This window comes from Phycodurus eques, chromosome 8 (genome assembly GCF_024500275.1).
Source record: "Phycodurus eques isolate BA_2022a chromosome 8, UOR_Pequ_1.1, whole genome shotgun sequence".
Lineage (NCBI taxonomy): Eukaryota > Metazoa > Chordata > Actinopteri > Syngnathiformes > Syngnathidae > Phycodurus > Phycodurus eques.
The window spans coordinates 9,146,450-9,164,459 of NC_084532.1; the positions used below are offsets into that span (position 1 = coordinate 9,146,450).

General features: G+C 40.6%; 2 protein-coding genes across 4 annotated transcripts in view; both read right to left on the reverse strand.

Moving 5' to 3' along the window:
- Nucleotides 1–7,705: 7,705 nt before the first annotated feature.
- On the reverse strand, nucleotides 7,706–16,709 carry matk (megakaryocyte-associated tyrosine kinase). The gene is given in 15 exon segments (XM_061684170.1): nucleotides 7,706–9,444; nucleotides 9,447–9,513; nucleotides 10,386–10,472; nucleotides 11,055–11,284; nucleotides 11,779–11,812; nucleotides 12,436–12,520; nucleotides 12,679–12,778; nucleotides 13,024–13,089; nucleotides 13,152–13,592; nucleotides 13,799–13,803; nucleotides 13,913–14,215; nucleotides 15,651–15,766; nucleotides 15,980–16,093; nucleotides 16,469–16,513; nucleotides 16,581–16,709. Coding segments are annotated over 14 exon segments (1,812 nt in total). The 5' UTR covers nucleotides 16,478–16,513; nucleotides 16,581–16,709; the 3' UTR covers nucleotides 7,706–9,289.
- A 65-nt stretch (nucleotides 16,710–16,774) lies between these two features.
- zfr2 (zinc finger RNA binding protein 2) overlaps nucleotides 16,775–18,010 on the reverse strand; it is a 30,282-nt gene continuing 29,046 nt past the window's right edge. For all 3 annotated transcript variants that reach the window (XM_061682866.1, XM_061682865.1, XM_061682868.1), the window contains one exon: nucleotides 16,775–17,964. In XM_061682866.1, the coding sequence (XP_061538850.1) occupies nucleotides 17,797–17,964 (168 nt within the window). In that variant the 3' untranslated portion in view covers nucleotides 16,775–17,796. The remainder of the gene's footprint in view (nucleotides 17,965–18,010) is intronic.

Here is an 18,010-nt window from a genome sequence, read left to right on the forward strand (position 1 = left end):
GACATGCTCTTCATTTTCTATTTCTCTCCTAATATCTTTGGAAAATGGTACCGAAAACAAGAAACACAACTGGGATTCATTATAAAATGTCTCAACTAAAATAAAGGTTTAGGCCATTAAGAGGATTTACAAGCTTAAATCTATGACAGCCATAAATGTCTTGTTTTTATTGATATTCAAAATGTGCTATATACAACGAGCTACAGTATCATATAACGCTTGATACAGTGAACGCCCCACCAAACCTTTTGAAATAGCAATAATTGTGTCTTTACATACAGGAAAATTGAGAAAAGTGATGAGCAAAAACTGTACCTATCCAGCCAACCATTGTATTAGACTTAGAGCAGACATAACAAATAGAAATATAATTGATAAAACATGTTTTTTTTTTTCATTTACGTACAGTCGGGCCAATAAATATTAGGAAACTAACACAATTCTCACCTTTTTGCCTCTGAACACCACCCCGATGTATTTGAAATGAAATGAACAAAAAAAGAAAAGAAAACTAAAGAAAAAGGGAAAAAGAAAAAAAGAAAAGAAAAAAACATGAAATGAAAAGCCGTTTTAACGGCATACTTTCAGCTTTAATTTGATTGTATTTACAGCCAAATCAGGTGAATGGTGTAGAAATGAAAACAGTTGGTAGAGTGATTCCCACTCTTTAAGGGACCAAAAATAATGGGATAATTAAAGATCCTAAATCAAACTTTCACTTTTTAATAGTTGGTTGCAAATCCTTTGCAGTCAATTACAGCCTGAAGTCTGGAACACGTGATGTTCTGCCAGGCCTCTCCTCCAACTGTCTTCAGTTCCTGCTTGTTGTTGGGGCCGTTTGCCTTCAGCTTTGTCTCCAGCGAAAATGCATGCTCAATTGGATTCAAGTCAGCTGATTGACTTGGCCATGGCATAACCTTCCTCTTCTCTGCCTTAAAAAGCTATTTGGTTCTTTCACAGTATGCTTTGGGTCATTGTCCATCTGCACAATCGAAGCCGAAATAAAGACACCGAAATTAAAGCTTAAAGTCTCCAGCTAAATCACATCTTGTTTTTCATTTCAAATCCATTGTGTTGGTGCCTAGAGACAAAAAGATGAGAATTGTGTCGATGTCCCAATATTTCTGGAAATGATTGGACCACATCAGTGCAGCACGGTGGTAGTAATGTCATGGCGTGGGCATGTTCGGCCGCCAGTGGAATCGGTTCCCTTGTATTTAACGATGAGGTGGCCACTGACAAAAGCAGCAAGCGATGGCCTGCCAGCAGTCCTGACCTAAAGCCCATTGAACACTTGTGGGATCAGCTTGGGTATGCTGCTCATGCCACAGTGATCAACACAACCATGTTGGCCGACTTGTGACAAATGCTGCTTGAACGGGATGCCGTCCCACATCAGTGTGGGACCAAGCTAGTGACCAGCATGAGGAGCAGGCGTCAGTCTGTTATGGCTGTCTACTGTTCTTCCACACACTAAGATGAATAAATGGCTAAATTGCCAGCGTGTCTTGATTCTTCAAACTTCAATCATCCAATGCGCCAAACAAGTCAGCGGCAACAGCAAAATAAGATGTTGGCATTGGCAGAGAATATTCATGGGCGTAACCCACATACGCATGCACATCTGTTGCTCATCCCACAAGTGCATGTTCCATATAAATGTGGTACCATTTATAAGGCTAATGAAAAGGCTTTACAATGGTGTAAGATTTATTGCCAAGAAGTATTGTTACAACAAAGAAATCATCTACCAAACACCAATTTCCTTACTTTAACTGATGTAATTAAATTCTTTAATTCTAATGTCCCTAAATCTTAGGCTCCCAAAAATGTGCATATTTTTGAAACACTACAATGACTGTTGAAAATTACGTACAATTACAGTTATATCGCAACTCTGCATTATATACAATATTGTATCGAGTCAGCCGCCCTGCTGAATTCTATCAATTGTGTTTCCTTCCTTTCCACAGTTCCCGATTTGGGAAGCACAGTGGCTCAGGGCAGCTTCGCCATATTTAGTTTAAACCCCGGAGAGCAGCCGGTAATCTTAAAGCAGCCGACCTGAGAGCTTTTCAGGGTTCAATCTGGAGGACTGTATTTTCTATGTAAGCTCTCCAGTGACGCGCGGTATTTAACGACGTTGTCTATTCAGAAAGACGTGCCAGTGCGGCATTTGTGGTCCTTGGCAATTCCATGTAATTACGCCACACGTCTTCCAGAAAGCTCAACTTTTGTCTAGTCGGTCCATAGAACGTTCTCCCAAAAGTCCGATTGTATTTATTTATTTAGATGTGCCTTCATGTTCTTTTTGGTCAGCAGTGGTTTTGGTGTTGGAACTCTGTAACGGATGCCATGTCTGCCCAGTCTCTTCCTTATTGTTCAGTCACTTGAGTGAGGCCTGCAGTTCTTTAGATGTTGTCCTGTCCTTTGTAATCTCCTGCATGAGTTGTCGCTGTGCTTTTGGCGTCATTTTTGCAGGCTGGCCACTCCTGCAAAGGTTCACCACTGGCCCATGTTTTCTCCATTTGAGCATAATGGCTCTCACCGTGGTTGGCCAGAGTCCTAAATGGCTTTAGAAAGGGCTTTGTAACCCTTTTCATTCTGATAGATGTCAACTATTGTATTTCTCTTCTCTTCTTGAATTTCTTTGGATGGTGGCATTTTTTGTCTTCTTTTTTTGCAGCTTTTTGAGATCTTTTGGCCAACATGATTTTGTCAAACAAGTTCTATTTAAATGATTTCTTGATTGAACAGGTCAGGAGACTTGGGTGTGGTCAGTGAAAATTAATTGAGCTTTGCCATAAAATGTGATTAGCCACTGTTCATTCATGATTTAACAAGGAGGGAAATTACTTTTTCACACAGGTAGCTTTGAATACTTTTTTTGCCTTGGTAAATAAAACCATTTAAAAACAGAACTTTAAGTGTTTTTGGTTTGCCCTTTTTATTTGTTTGTTTACATTTGTTTGGTGAGTGTGGGAAAAACAATTTTAAAAAATATGAGAATTTGTTAAGGGGGCAATACTTTTTCACAGCACTGTATGCAATAATAATGTAGTATTCATTTTGTACACAATAACAAAAAAAATGGATTCTTAATTTAATGTTAAAATAAAACATTTTACATTTTTCCTCATCTGAGAATGACATTGCCCAGCTGTCTGTTTTCCTAATCAAATGTTGCCCTTGAACCCAAAGGTTTTCCCACCTTTGGTCTATGGTTCCAATAAACCGATCACAATCAAAATAACAGTGGAGATAAAACGTCGAAACACCCCGGTTCAATCGGCAGGTTTTTGACTAATTCTTTTGTATCCTTCCCCTGTCTGATACGTTCGAACAATGACATCTCCGCGGACCATGGCTTGTCCTGTGCCTACAAGAACCTCTGAACTTTATTCCGTGTTAAGCAGACGCACTTGAAATGGTGGCAGGTGTGTGCTGACTTCCATTTCACATAAGTTTAAATGTGACTGGTAAATTACACAACCCAGTTTTAAGACTGTGCTTTTTCTATTCTATGTTATAGTCTTGCGTTAATGAATGAACATATTGATAAAGCTTTAAATGGACATACGAGTTGATGTTAAACGCTATTATACATTATGGATTATCCATCCATCTGTCTATCTATCGTTCTTACCTTTTTCAGGGTCATGACTGAGCTGAAGTCAATCACAGCTGACTTCAGGTGAAAGGCAGGCTGTCCCCAGTTTGTGCCCTGTGATTGACTGGCGACCAGTCAAGGGGACAGCCTGCCTTTCATGACTGACTTCAGCTCACCCATGACTCTTAACAGACAACCATTCACTCGAACATTGTCATTTAGTGGGGATTGAACCCACGCTGCCAGCACGCAAGTCAAGCGAGCGAAGCATTATACCTACTGTATTAGAAACTGTATGATTATTCAAATTGCTTTTGTTGTGATTTTAAAACTGATATTAAATGTTCTTTAGATTTCCATACATGAAAATATAAAAGCTAAAGACAGCCTGACTCTGCGTGTGTGTGTGTGTGTGTGTGTTTAGTAGACAAGTACAAAAGCAGCCGCTTTAAACAAGGGGAGGACACAGAGTTGAAGAAGCTGATGCCAGCTTAGTGTCCTAGAAATCAGCCATGACTCTAAAGACACTAAAGAGATTTCCTGTGACCTCAAACAAATCTAAAGATAAAGTTAAAGGGAGAACATTTACTCGAGAGACTGTCTCAGTGTTTACTTGGACTAACAAATGTTACAGTAAAAATTGTGGATGGTGCCTAGTGGGAAAGAAAGTGATTGCGATTCTCTTTTGTTCCACCAACAAATGAGTAAAATGCATTCTGTGTATGATTTACTTTCCATTAACCTCATTAGAGATTAGTTTGCTGTGCCAAAGGTGCTTTGAACAATAGATGCATGTGCATACTAAGTTTCCTTGATTTATAGTAAATTAGACAGACTGACAGACGGATATACAGGTCATTGTCACGTATCAACCCCGCTCAGCCCATCAGTACGAAATCAAACGTTTTGGATATTCTTCCACAAGCTTCTCACAATAGTTGGCAGGAGTTTTGGGTTGATTTGGAGTGGACAGTGAGCCAGGCCTTCTCGTCCAACATTAGTGTGTGACCTAACAAATATGCTAGTGGAAGATTGGGCAAACATTCCTAGAAACTCACTCCTAAAGATTTCACACAAGAATTGAAGCTTTTACAGGTGCAAAGGGTAGACCAATATATTAAACCATATGGATTTAAAATGGGATATCACTTCACAACATATGTTAGTCAAGGCAGCTGAGCAAACACTTTTGACAATATAGTGTATTTTGTGCAGTGCACCAGTTCCTTTTGCAAAGTTGGGATGGTGTTCTCAGGCTTGGAAGCGTCCCTCTTTTTCCTCCAAATGTAACGATGCTCCTTACGGCCAAACAGTTAAATTTGAGTTTTGTCAGACCACAGAACACGTATCCAAGAATTAAGGTCTTTGTCGCTTTTTTTATGTTTCCTTTGGAGTGATGGTTTCTTCCTGGCAGAGTGGTCTTTCAGCCCATATCAGTAGAGTGCTCGTTTCACTGTGGATAATAACATACTCTTGCCAGCTTCATCCAGCATCTTCACAAGGTCTTTTGCTTTAGTTTTTGGGTTGATATGCACATTTCGGTTTCAAGCACGTTTATCTTTGGGACATTGAACCCATCTCCTTCCTGAGCAGTATGATTCATGGACATTACCATGGTGTATATAAGTGGATATAATTGTTTGAACAGATGAACGTGGCACGTGCTCGCAAGATTTCTGACAGAGGAGTGCAAAAAATAATCAGAAGAGTTGTCCAAGAGCCAAGGACCACCTGTGGAAAGCTTCAAAAAGACCTGGAATTAGCAGGTACTGTCCAGGCACAAGGAAAACAGTGAGTATTGCACTCTGCTGCCATGACCTGTATGCACGCTCACCACGCATGGGGGGACAACAACGGTTGCAAGTTAAACCTAAACTCCCTCAATCACAACAAGATTGCGGCGATTATCCCGTTCCAATTTTGCTCTTACAAATCTTTGTCCATCTACTGTTTGTCTGTTATCTTGTGCATACATTGGCTAAGGGGGCAGCAGTGTAGTTTTCAAGCTGCTTGGTTTTATCAAATGACAACATACTGTAAGTCGCCCTGATCCTATTAAAGGTAAAAGCAGCTAACATGTAAATGCGCAGTGTCAGCTTACCCCGAGTTGTGGACAGACAGGCTGTTGGGGGGGGGGGGTGTCAGATGAAGAAAGAGTGAGGTAGCGAAGGTGATAGTCATGTGATTCACTAGTGCTCTTAATATGGACTAAAACATGCAGGAATATCTCACCAACACGGAGCAGCCACATCGACACCCATTAACAGGGGTTCTTAACCTTTCTGACTTCAGGGCCCCGCTTTTTCTACACATTCAGATATTGACACTGTATTCCATTTAACAAGTTCCCTTATATTATTATGCTTTTTTTATTATTATTATTACATTACAACGTATTTCTTTCAAAATCACAACTTTACTCACATAAGGCTATGACTTTGTACTGTTTGTACAATTACGACAACACTTACGGTATCACATCTTTTTGCTCATAATGTGACTGGGATCGTAACGTGACTGGGATCGTTTTCACCTTTAACATTGACACTTTTCTTATGAATTTGAATATTAAAATAAAAATTCCTCTTTCAGGCAAGAATTTCTTTTTTTTTAACAAATATACATTTTGAGTAGGATAGGTTCCAGTAGCTAACAAACCTAGAATATTGTCATCATATTGTTTTCATAGAATTCACAACTTTCACAATATTACTTTTCTTATTATGTGATGACAGTACTCCACGCACAACATTTTTTTCTAATATGAAACCAAAGTTCAGAATTCCTGCTTTCATTTCATGGTATTTACATCACGATGTGTTAAATAACTCAGAACTGAGCACCTATTGTTCAAACACACTCACTTTTCAAGTGATCAAAAGTATTGGAACAGACATCATTAAATTAACTTAAAGTGAATAACATTTAATATTTGGTGGCATAACCCTTACTTGCAATAACTGCATCAAGCCTGTGACCCATTGACTTCACCAGACTGTTGCATTCTTCATTTCAAATGCTTTTCTCCAGGTACTCCGGTTTCCTCCCACATCCCCAAAAAGATGCATGGTAGGTTAATTGAAAACTCTAAATTGCCCATCGGTCTGAATGTGAATGGTTGTTTGTTTATATGTGCCCTGTAATTGGCTGCCGACCAGTTCAGTGTGTACCCCACCTCTCGCCCAGAGTCAGCTGGGATAGGCTGCACCATGTCCACGACCCTAATGAGGATAAGCGGTAAGAAAAATGGATGACCAGAATGTTAGCTGTTGGTAAAAATGAACCACAATGTGTATGAAAGTGTATTTAACTTTAAGTCTTTTTATTATCGTTTTATTACTTGTGCATTATGAAAAATGTTTTCGCCATCTAGTCTACTTGAATATATTTTCCCTGAAATGATCACTTTTTTTTTTTTTTAGCAAGCAAGCAATTTGAATAGAAATTGAGCTAGTCCCAAATGAGTTCAGCAGCATGGAGGTCATGCGTCTCAAGTTTGAGCATGGCCTATTTGGCACTCAACCGCATTGTGGGCTAAACATACAGTTCTTAGCCGGATTGTGGTTAGTTGACAGGTAATCTATGCAACTGCTCCGCTCTAATGATCTAAATGTCTCCATGAATGCAACAATTAAAAGACACCTATATCCAGTCGGTGGAGAATAAATAATTCAAATAAGTGCTTATGTTGATTTGAAAATGTGAAATTTAATAAATAGGACCAAGTCTCATAATAATGACTGATTAATGTACTTGAAAACTAGCAAATTACAAGAGTAAATAAATGTTTTAAATGTACGGTAAGAGATTGATAGAATGATATAGCTCGTGATAAAGACACAGTATAGCGATATTGTAGAGATAGACTGTGAAGGATATTAAGTACTAGTAAAAGGTTTCCATTGCTCTCTGTCAATTAATGGTCATTAGACAGCTTGATGTCTGTCAAAGTAAAGTAGAAAGCCCACCTTAGAAGGTATTAGATGCCCACATTAGCATATGGCCAGTGGGATAAAAGCACCAGTGTGTCCTGTGACGCAAAAACACACCCCAGTACACAGCAAGCAAATGTAAATCCTTCACGCAACCCCATCAAATCTTTTATTATCATCATCATCATTTTTTTACATTTGGTTTTGTGGTAAATCCTTGTGTAGAACATTGCAGCTCATCCCATTATGGGTCTTGAGGGGGAGAAAAAAACAACAAAAAAAACACTGAGCAGATTGAAGCAATGCTCCACGACGCTGGTTCATTGGGTGATACGGATCAACCCTCAATTTGGTTTTGTGTCTCGTGGGACAGAGACAAATACTGAGCTTACACCGACTTAAATCTCCCCCAACGCGCTCATCCAATGTGGCAACAATCTAGAAAAAGGGACTTCATTTTCTGCTGACTCCTCAAGTGAAATTGCTTCGAGGCCAGCAGCAAAATAACATTTCATTACGTTACGTTTCTGATACAAAGCAGCCTGGGGGGCATATGCACTTAAACCAAGTCTCATAGACATAACGACAGATAGTAGGTTATCAGTTTTGATAACCTACTATCTGCCTATCTTCACACTGTTACATTTCTATAGTTTAATAAATTATACCAGTTTTATGCACTTTTTTTTCTTTCAATAATTTGACATATTAATCTTTTGGCATTATGCAAGAAGGAAAGAAAGACATCTGGGGGGGGGGGGGGGGGGGGAAGATAACTAGATAGACAGAAAGCAAGATAGAAATGCAGAAAGACCACTAGCTAGAAAGATAGGATAATTGATGGGAAGGTACAAAGAAAGATGGATTGGAAGACACCAGGAAGATAGCGAGAAAGAACGATAGGAAGATTCAATTCAATATTTATATAGCGCCACAACCAAATCACAACAAACATTGTCTCAGGGCACTTTACACATGGAGCAGGTCTAAGGCCACACTCCTCAAAAGACCAACTGAGCCCTACATCAGCAAGCACTAGGCAATGGAGGCAAGGAAAAAGATACCTCTTGGGAAGAAACCTTGAGCAGACCTAATTGTGGTGTGGCCGTCTGCCTCGCCCAATTGGGTTAGAAAGTCGAAAAGGAGCGAGACAGAGAGGCAGAGAGAGTGACAAAGAGAGAGAGAGAGAGAGAGAGAGAGGTGCAGTTTTTGGCTGCACCGCTCAACGAATCAGTGAGGGAAAATGCAGATCCATCGGAAACAGGTACAGTGGATAATGGTACAGGAATTATGAAACGTGGAACAATAGATCGCAAAAATGTGAGAAAAATTACGACCAAAAATGATACGTTTAATGCAAGCTCCTGCATCAATCAACATCCGTCAGCATTCATCTATAGAGGGATAGCAAAAGGCTTAGCTGTCACTCAGCTGTCACTCTTAAAATGAAACAAATCTGGAAGACCATGAAGAAATCCCAAAAATGGTGATGCATAGGTGAAAGGTAAAAGGGTTTAAAACAAGGTGCAAACCACTAGTAACATTCAACAACAAGGTAAGGCTGAGTAGACCTCGTCTGATGTGGAGAGAGAAGAGAAAAAAGAAATAACCCTACGTGATGTCAGATGTAGCTCTCATTTGTACAGGTGTACCTAATGAACTGACCAGCCTGAATGATTTGTCATCCATAATGTTCAATAACAGGTCCGACGTGGAAGAAAATCCGTGACTGTCCAAGAGATGCAATTCAAAACGTCGTCAGACCGCCACATCCAGATCCACGCCCGATTCCATCTTGTTGTTCCGACTCAAAACCACGGCTGTGTTTAGGCATCTCTTGTGCAAGTTTCTCCCTCAGTTTGTGGAAAGCGGGCCTTCTGCGAGGCTCCTTGGCCCAGCAGCGGGGATACAGTCCCCTGGTGCCTCCGTGCGATAGCGCGAGTGGACGGTGGCTATCACCTCCTTTCGAGACTGCAGCACCCAGGACACACAAGGTGAGAAAGGATTCTTCAAGCACACTGATAAATTCATTAAATATACAGTGCAGAATGAATGTTCTAAATGCAATAAAAAAAAAAAGAAATGTCCAATGTCACAGAAGCCGATTGTTGTCGATGTCCTTTCGGGACCTTTGCCACGGCTCGACATTCATTTTCAAACTTCGTTTAGAAATTAGCCATACATCTTTAAAATGTCACTCAAGGAAGAGCATTTATCAGGCTGCATTCGGGACAGTTCCAACAGAACCAGTAGTGTGCATCGTTTTCTTTTTTTCCGATAGAGGAAAATAAAGTTGGATTTTTTCTTTAACCCACATCAGACAGTAGTTTTCCTGGTTTGTGCCCTTCATTTTTTCCATATAAAACACCAAATATATACTGTATGTAATTATTAGCTATCCGAGAAGTGAACAGGCATATAGTGGTCAGCACAGCCGCTTAGAAGCTCTGAAGTTTGGGATTCGAATCCTAGCTCCAGCCGCCCTGTAAGACGTTGTGTTTTATTGCGTTTTCTTCCTCTTATATCTTTTAAAAAAAAAAAAAAAAAAAAAAAAACACCATGCATTTTAGGTTAATTAAAGACCCTAAACCGTCCATAGGTGTAAATGTGTGTTTGTCAAAATGCGCCGTGCGATTGATTAGCGATCAGTCCAAGGTGTACCCTTGCCTCTCGTCCAAAGTCAGCTGGGATAGGCACTACATCACCGGAGACCCATATGAGAAATTAAATGAAATACAGTACAGTATGGTGTTGAAAAATAATGTCAGCAATCATCTGTTAAGCTTATAAATACACCTCTCGACCTAAAGTGACATCGCAGTCAATACACTGGGGCTACATACCATCTTTGGGTATGGTTGACGACCATAGGAGAAGATTTCCCATAGAAGAACACCATAACTCCAAACATCTGACTTTGTGGAGTATTTCTACAGTATGGGGAAAATATAGGAAAAATTGAAATGCATTGAAATGCTGCATATTAAAAACATAACACAATCAAGAGATTCAAAATACAAGAAACGTATGAATGAGTCTGCCTTGACAAAGATAATGCTCATTTTTGACTGACATTGTCAGAGTGGTATTGACGTACCAATATGTGTATTAACGTGTAACAATTTTCCGGAGACAGGCACAGTGTTGGATAAGGGGATGCGTGTTTCCTGCAACTAATTATGCCCATACAGAGGTGTATTAGATGAGGCAAAAATCAAAACTTCGATATCAACTTCTCATTTTGTAATCATTTCCATCAATATGTCGATGTATTTGCGCTGGTAATAAATTTGTTGTTACGTTTTAAAGACACTTCATGCACACCATGTAAAACTACTTCATCACACTGAAACCTGTTTCTAATCTTTTGGTTGCCCTAGTAACCTGCCTAAAAGGGTCAAAATAATATAAACGCCTCTCAGGGTGAAGCAGAAGAGTTTTTATACAGCTCTTCATGTATACATTCTATTTACTGGCTTGATTATACGTTTATGAATGCTGTAGTCAGCGACCTCTTCCCTCAGAGCTTCAGGGGCACTCCAGCGAACAGGCAGTTTGGCACGTTGGTTATCCCACACCCTGGAGGTCGTCGTAGTCAAGCCGAAGTCGCTGACCTTGGCCACATCATTGTCAGACACCAAGATGTTGCGAGCCGCCAGGTCTCTGTGAACCAGTTTCTTGGATTCCAGGTAGTCCATTCCCTCACTCACGTCGCCGTGTAGACGCACACCAACGACCGTCTCTGATTAGCACATCATAGAAAGTAAGGATGGGCGATACCAGGGATCGGTTATCGAGCCGATATCGGCCTTATTTCAAGATATTGCGTACTCATGAAATCTGGCAATACCAGCCACCAATACTTAGGGAAATTTTTTTTTTTTTTTTTTTTTTTTACATTGAATAAGTCCTCCTCGCCAGTAAGTGGCACTACACTGGAACATTGGTAAATTAGCATACGTGGCAGAAAGAAAAGAAGGTCTTTGTTTACAATGATTTGTCATTGTGTTAATTGAAATTATATGCATCAAAAGTTGTAGTGGTAACGGTAATAGATATTAGTTAACACTTAAGAGTGAATACTCGTACTGGTATTGGTGTATAAAAAAGTGGTAACAAACATCCTTAATAGTAGAAAGACTTTCAAAAGCAGTCTGTTGACACACACACGCACACTCCATAAAACTACACTTACATAACTTACAGTGCAAAACGAAGAAGCTGCTCAGAGTGAACGGCCTCTTGTCTTGAGGAGGTTTGACAGATTTCCCTGCCACACAAATAAAAATCCACTCAAATCATATAACAACATTCAACGGGCATACTTTGACAAACCAACTTTTTCTAGTACTTGGGATGTAATATTGTCTCTATGGTGCCTCAGTAAAGATGTGAAATATGAAATAAAATCGTCCACGCATTCCTGAGTTCCAGATGTTTTTCTGCAGAGAGGCCTGAATTCAGGTCATTCCAATTTCTCAAGCTTATCTAGATCACTAGTGAAGATTTGCGCCTACCTCTCCTCTCCCGATTCAGCGTGGTCAACATAAACACGCGTGCGCTCACAAGTGTGTCTTCTACACGGGGGCAACCAATCAGAGGAAAATGGGTGGTCTTACCCGATAGTGGGCACAGCAGATACAAAACTTGGTCAATCAAAAGTTGAACCAACCGGGCAAGGAAAATCTCCAAACCCCATTTGGGGAGAAGAGAAGGAACGTTGAGAAAGGACCACAGATGGTAGGCTCCCCCTTCCAGGATGACCAGGCTGCAATGGCTGGCGAGTGGGCAACATGTATCAAATAGTATGGTGCTGTGCATTACAATGTTAGCTGAAACAGCATGAAAGTCCTCGCTTGCGTGTCTTCTGCGGGTACCTGGTATGTGATGTACCTTAGTCATGAGCTCCGTGACAATAAGAAGGCCTTTATGCAGGATGACACCCAGCAAGCGCACCAGGTTTTTATGTTGTAGCTTCCTGCAAAGAGGCAATTAAACAAAACCAAGTTAAGACAAGTAGCAGGAAAAATCCACGTGGTTATGGATGCGGTGCTGTGTATGTAGTATGATCAAAGTGAGCTGTAAATGTTATGCTCTAAATGCTATCGAAAGAGGAACGGACGTGTCCAGACTCACGTCATCACTGTGGTCTCCTGCAGGAAGGCCTGAGCTGTGACATCACACTTAATGGTCTTTACCGCCACCCGCTGGCCCAAATATTCGCCTTCGAACACAGCTGAGGGCACAGTCAGACACACTCACTCAGCAAACTCAGAGTAAGTGGAAACTAGTGAGAATAGCACTCAGTAGGGGACCTCCACCAAGTTTCAACTGTGAACAGAAGTGAAAAATCAAGCAGCGTCAGGGAATATAAATGTCTTTATCTGCATTAGATTCTGAATTTCACTTCTTGCTCAGCACACATACACCCCCCACCAATACCCCTTTAAATTGGCCAAAGGAAATATATGAAAATCTCACCACCAAACTCCCCCTCTCCAATAATGTGTCCAAATGTCAGTGTGGTGATGTCCAGCAGCCATCCAGCTAAAGGAAAGACACTTGTAAAATCAATGATTACTTGCAAAAGACAGAATTGTCATCCCTACCTTTTGTCAGTTCCATCTCAGCTGACTTAACTCCATGTTTTGGTTTTGGCTTCAGTAGAGTTTGAGCAATGGCACCCTTGTTCTGCGAGTAGAACTGCAAAAAGGGAAACAAGCACTTTAAAAGGGTGACACTCATGAGCAACACATGGAAATCACATTGTTGTATTCCTCTTTTGGCGTCACTGTGTTGTGTTCCACATTTGGAGGTTATACATAAGTCACATTGCCTAGTATGGTAAAATAATGGGCAAGTAATCCATGTTGTTGTTGTTTTTCTGCATGATTTTAAGATGGAAATAACCTCCGTGGTGGTTGCCAATACACTTTGCACTACTGTGCAGTGTATTATGACATGACTATGGAGAACTACAAATTGGCTCTGTACAATCATGGGACAGTACTTTAGGCACACTTGCAAACAATGAGAAAATGGCTCCACTACTCAGCTATTAGGGATTGAATTACAACGCAATGCAACACCATTGTTTTGCTATCCCATCTTACTTTCTTAGTTAGATACAAAGATATAGTAATAAACTAAATGCATGTTTTTTTTCATGTTGGGAAGACCAGGGACTTAACAGTATTTTTGGTCAATTTTAATTAATAAAAAATTTTCTTTGACTTTACAATGGAAGGAATTTAACTGAGGCTATAAGAGAACCAAATGTTGGTTTTTTAAAATTGTTGAAAATTGTATTATTGTTGGTTCTCTGTGTGGTGTAATGCATTTGAAGGATACAAACTAGATAACAAAATACAGCAGAGTAAAAATGTAAATTCTTTTTTTAGATAAAAAAAGATAGCATAAATACAAATAAATAATAATTATTTTAAAAAAAAACTCTATCATGTCAATGAGGTTGTAGAAATGCTGCTCGTTGTCAATGGTCAGCTTGTTGTCCAGATACATCAATCGGTAGTAGATGACTTCCCCACAGACGCTGACACACAGCACGTAATCACCAGGGTGTCTGATCGACTCTCGCACCAGGAACAGGCCGTCCTGGGCCGGTTGCAGCTTGCGGACAGCCTCTGGGCCCGAGATCTTCCCGGGAAACCATCTGCTGGAGGACAGGCGGCATATTAGTTCCATTTGTTGTTGTCTAGTTTTCCAACATGGACTGACATTCTTGGGAACAATATGGCCTATGTTGCAGGGAACACAAATACAGTGAGAGGAAAAAGTATGTGAACCCTTGGGAATTTCCTACATTTCTGCATAAATTGGTCATCAAATGTACAACGTAGGATGATCTTCATCTAAATCACAATAATAAACAGTTTACTTAAACTAATACCACAGAAACAATTATGTTTTCATATTTTTTTAAATTGAAAATAAACATTCACGGGACAGGGAGGAAAACGTAAGTGACCCCTTGGATTTATTAACTGGTTGACCCTCCTTTAGCAGCAATCACCTCAACAGAATGTTGACTGTAATTACAGATCAGAAATGCTCAACGTTCAGAATGAATTTCGGACCACTCCTCCTTACAAAACTGTTGCAGTTCAGAACGATTCCTGGGATGTCTGATGTGACTAGCTCTCTTCAGGTCATGCCGAGATCACCATTACCATATTGCCTATCAAACGTGGATGGGTCTGTTTCTGCATTTATTTATTTTGCATATATTTTGTTACTTTTACAATTGTATTTCTTAATTATTGCTACCGTTTTACCCACCCATCCATTTTCTGAGCCGCTTATCCTGCCAAGAGTGATTTTGTTCGTCTAAATGTAAACACGAGTAGCTCGCCGTTGCCTTCATGGTAACGACCTTCCCAACATGGCCGCCACGTAGGCACGACATTCAGTCGGGCTGGCTTATTTAGTTTTAATACCTATGCCCGGGAACCCAACAGAAGACAACGTGGGGGCTCATGTGACTTTCTTGTGTCTTTTGATTGGTGAACTAGACTTAAACGTCACTAGCGCTTAAATTATATTGGCGCACACAGTGGCCGAAGTCGTCGTCTCACACACGAAATAGTTAATAAATAAGCAGTAATTGTTAAACAAAGTCGCGAGCGACATGTTGGTCATTGTAACGGAGTAAAAGTACCATTACCTCTTAACAGCAGAAGCGGCGGTAGTGTTTTTCTGGTCTCGTCAACTTCTGTGACTTATCCAAAGCAGGTCCCCAACGCACAAGCGTAACCTCAGTCCGATGCGCTCGCATATTAGTCCGCCGCGGAGTAATATTCAGAAATTACATCTGTGTGTGGTTGGCCTATGTGTGGAATGTATCTAACTGCCAGCGTTAAACGAGGACGAAACAGCCTGTGACGACGACGGCGGGCGACCCCCCACACACACACACACAAACAGGAAAAACTCATTAGATCTATACAATTCACGTAAATGGCCTATTTTGAGTTCAAAACGGCAAATTACGCCGAAAGGCGAATGATTTGCATGGATGTGAGGGGAGACCACAGTGGAAGTCACAACTCCTGTGAAAACAGTCACATTCAGATTAAGAGCTTACATACGGCATGAGGCTCAGGCTTGCATCCATGCGCATAGCTTCTCTTTCACGCATATCGGCCCCATTTATGATCCCTTCATCTCCTGTGGAATTGTGTCTGGCTTTGTAGAATCTCTTACTCTGAAATAAAAGTATCAAGGCGTGGCAACAAATTAGGTTTCCAGGTCTGACTATAAAGGTTTATAATTACTCACTGGTATTACACTGTCAGAAATAGGGCTACCTTTGTGTGTCTCAAGTAACATTCAAGTACCACGTAAGGGTCATTACTGGATTCTGAGGTAAATGCTTGAAGACAAGTTCAATGATGTACATTTTTTCCTGAGAGCATACCGTGGTCATGGCAACAATAGTGAGTATGTCTCCTTTGTGGTACAACAGCTCTCCAGGTTTGGGCTTGCTGTGGTCTCCCTTGGCAACACATTGCGTACCCGTGGTCCAGCTCTTCTGCAGGGTAACAAGTGAAGTGTAAACCTTCAAATTGTCTTCATTTTTTAAGTGTTGTGTGTGTGATGTATTATGCGTGCACCACAGATTTGCATGTGGTATGACCACGAGCACATGAATGTTTACAAAAATGCTGACATTTCAGATTCTTTGTTACACAAATTTGAATAAAAATCCAGCTCATCCATCTTTTCCTGGGAGACCCCGAGGCGTTACCAGGCCAGCCGGGAGGACGTGTCCTGGGTCGTCCCCGGGATCTCCTCCCGGTGGGACGTGCCAACATACAACTATTACATGTATCGACGATAATGCCACTTTGGATGCTGTTGGAATGGACATTTAGCATTAGGATTCTAATAAAAAGAGGGCACCTACCATTGCCATGAGAAGGTCAGACGGTTTGGAAGTCCTGTTGAACACCTGGCAAAAACGATCATTATTAAGAGGTCAAAGGCTTTCTTAGGGCAAGTGCTAAGTGTTTCATTACCTGATGCGGACAGACTGCTTGTTCAGGGATTAAGTATTTTGCTGCACTTCATCTCATTCTGTGGCAACATTGTCCATCACAAGTGAGGGGAGGAGATGCTGGCCAAAGACTCATTCCAGTGTCTGTCTGTCACAGAACTTCAATATTTGCTTAAATGTGCTTCCTGACAAATGACGCAATTAGTCACATGGAGGTTGGCGGTTCTTCTCCATTTTTTTATTTTTTTATTTACAACAGCGTAAAACCCGTAAGAACACAAACTGGATTTGGAGAACACATTGGCTAAAAACACTCAAAAGAAGGAAGAAATGGACAACGGTAACATTTTCCATTTCAACAGAAGAGATAGCGACATACTTTACAACTAAAAACAGTTGCTCTTGGCAACTGAAACAAAATCAGTCATACAGAACTTTTAAAACAAAATTGTCGTGCAATCGTTCCATCCTCGTCCAACTAAGATGTCATGTTTCCTCCTCCCATACTGCTGCCTGCATCATCACGTAGGCACAAAAGCTCATAACCACGAGATCATTGCGTAGGACAGTCAGTCATACATCTCTTCTGCTAACTTAGAAGAACTATTTCTGTTTACAGAAAGTATACAGTAATGATTACTTCTTAAGTGCTTCGTTTTCATCTGTGGACCACTGACTGTGCAACATAGAACTTCTCAAAGACAGTTTTGTCCTTCAGATGGACGTTCACCGATTAGTCATGTTTTATTTTGGCTTATTTTAAGGTGTCCCCTCCTGACCTTTTGTTTTACAGAAGACAGAAGAATGTCACTTGTAATCTGGCAGGTATATAACTGCATCATCTTCACAGGCCTGATCGTGGCCCCAAAAAAATAAAAATGTACGTGTTCATGTTTCCTTCTACCTTTGTCGAGTGAGTTCAATAGTTTAAAAAAAAAGGAGCTGAGAGCTGTGATTTGTCTATTGTGACTAATCAGAGATGCAGTTAGTGTGCAGTTAAAATGAAATGATGCAATCAGCCACACTATATCTTGCTACAGTTTAAATACTTCTAACATCTCTATACATATGTAAGTAATGATCATACAGGGAAAAAAAGTTGCAGTTCTTTTACAGTGAATCTTTTTTTTTTTTTCTTCCAAGAAATGATCCTTCTCGACTTTTTTTTTTTTTTTTTTTTTTTTTTTAAATGGTATCATTCAATCAGATACTAAACTAGCAAGCTGCTCTTCTGGACGTCAAGCATTGACAACCTCTTCCTTCTTGTCCTTTTTGCCTTGGCCCTCGCCCTCGCTCGTGTCGCTGACGTCCAGTTGGCGTTTGCGGTTGCGAGCGCTGCCCTTGGTCATGGAGTTCATGCCAAGAACCTCATGGATCTGATGGAAGGCAAGCAGCCGTAGCGCATGCTGAAAAGCCAACGAGGTCGTCACGTATACTTGTCAATGATAAGGG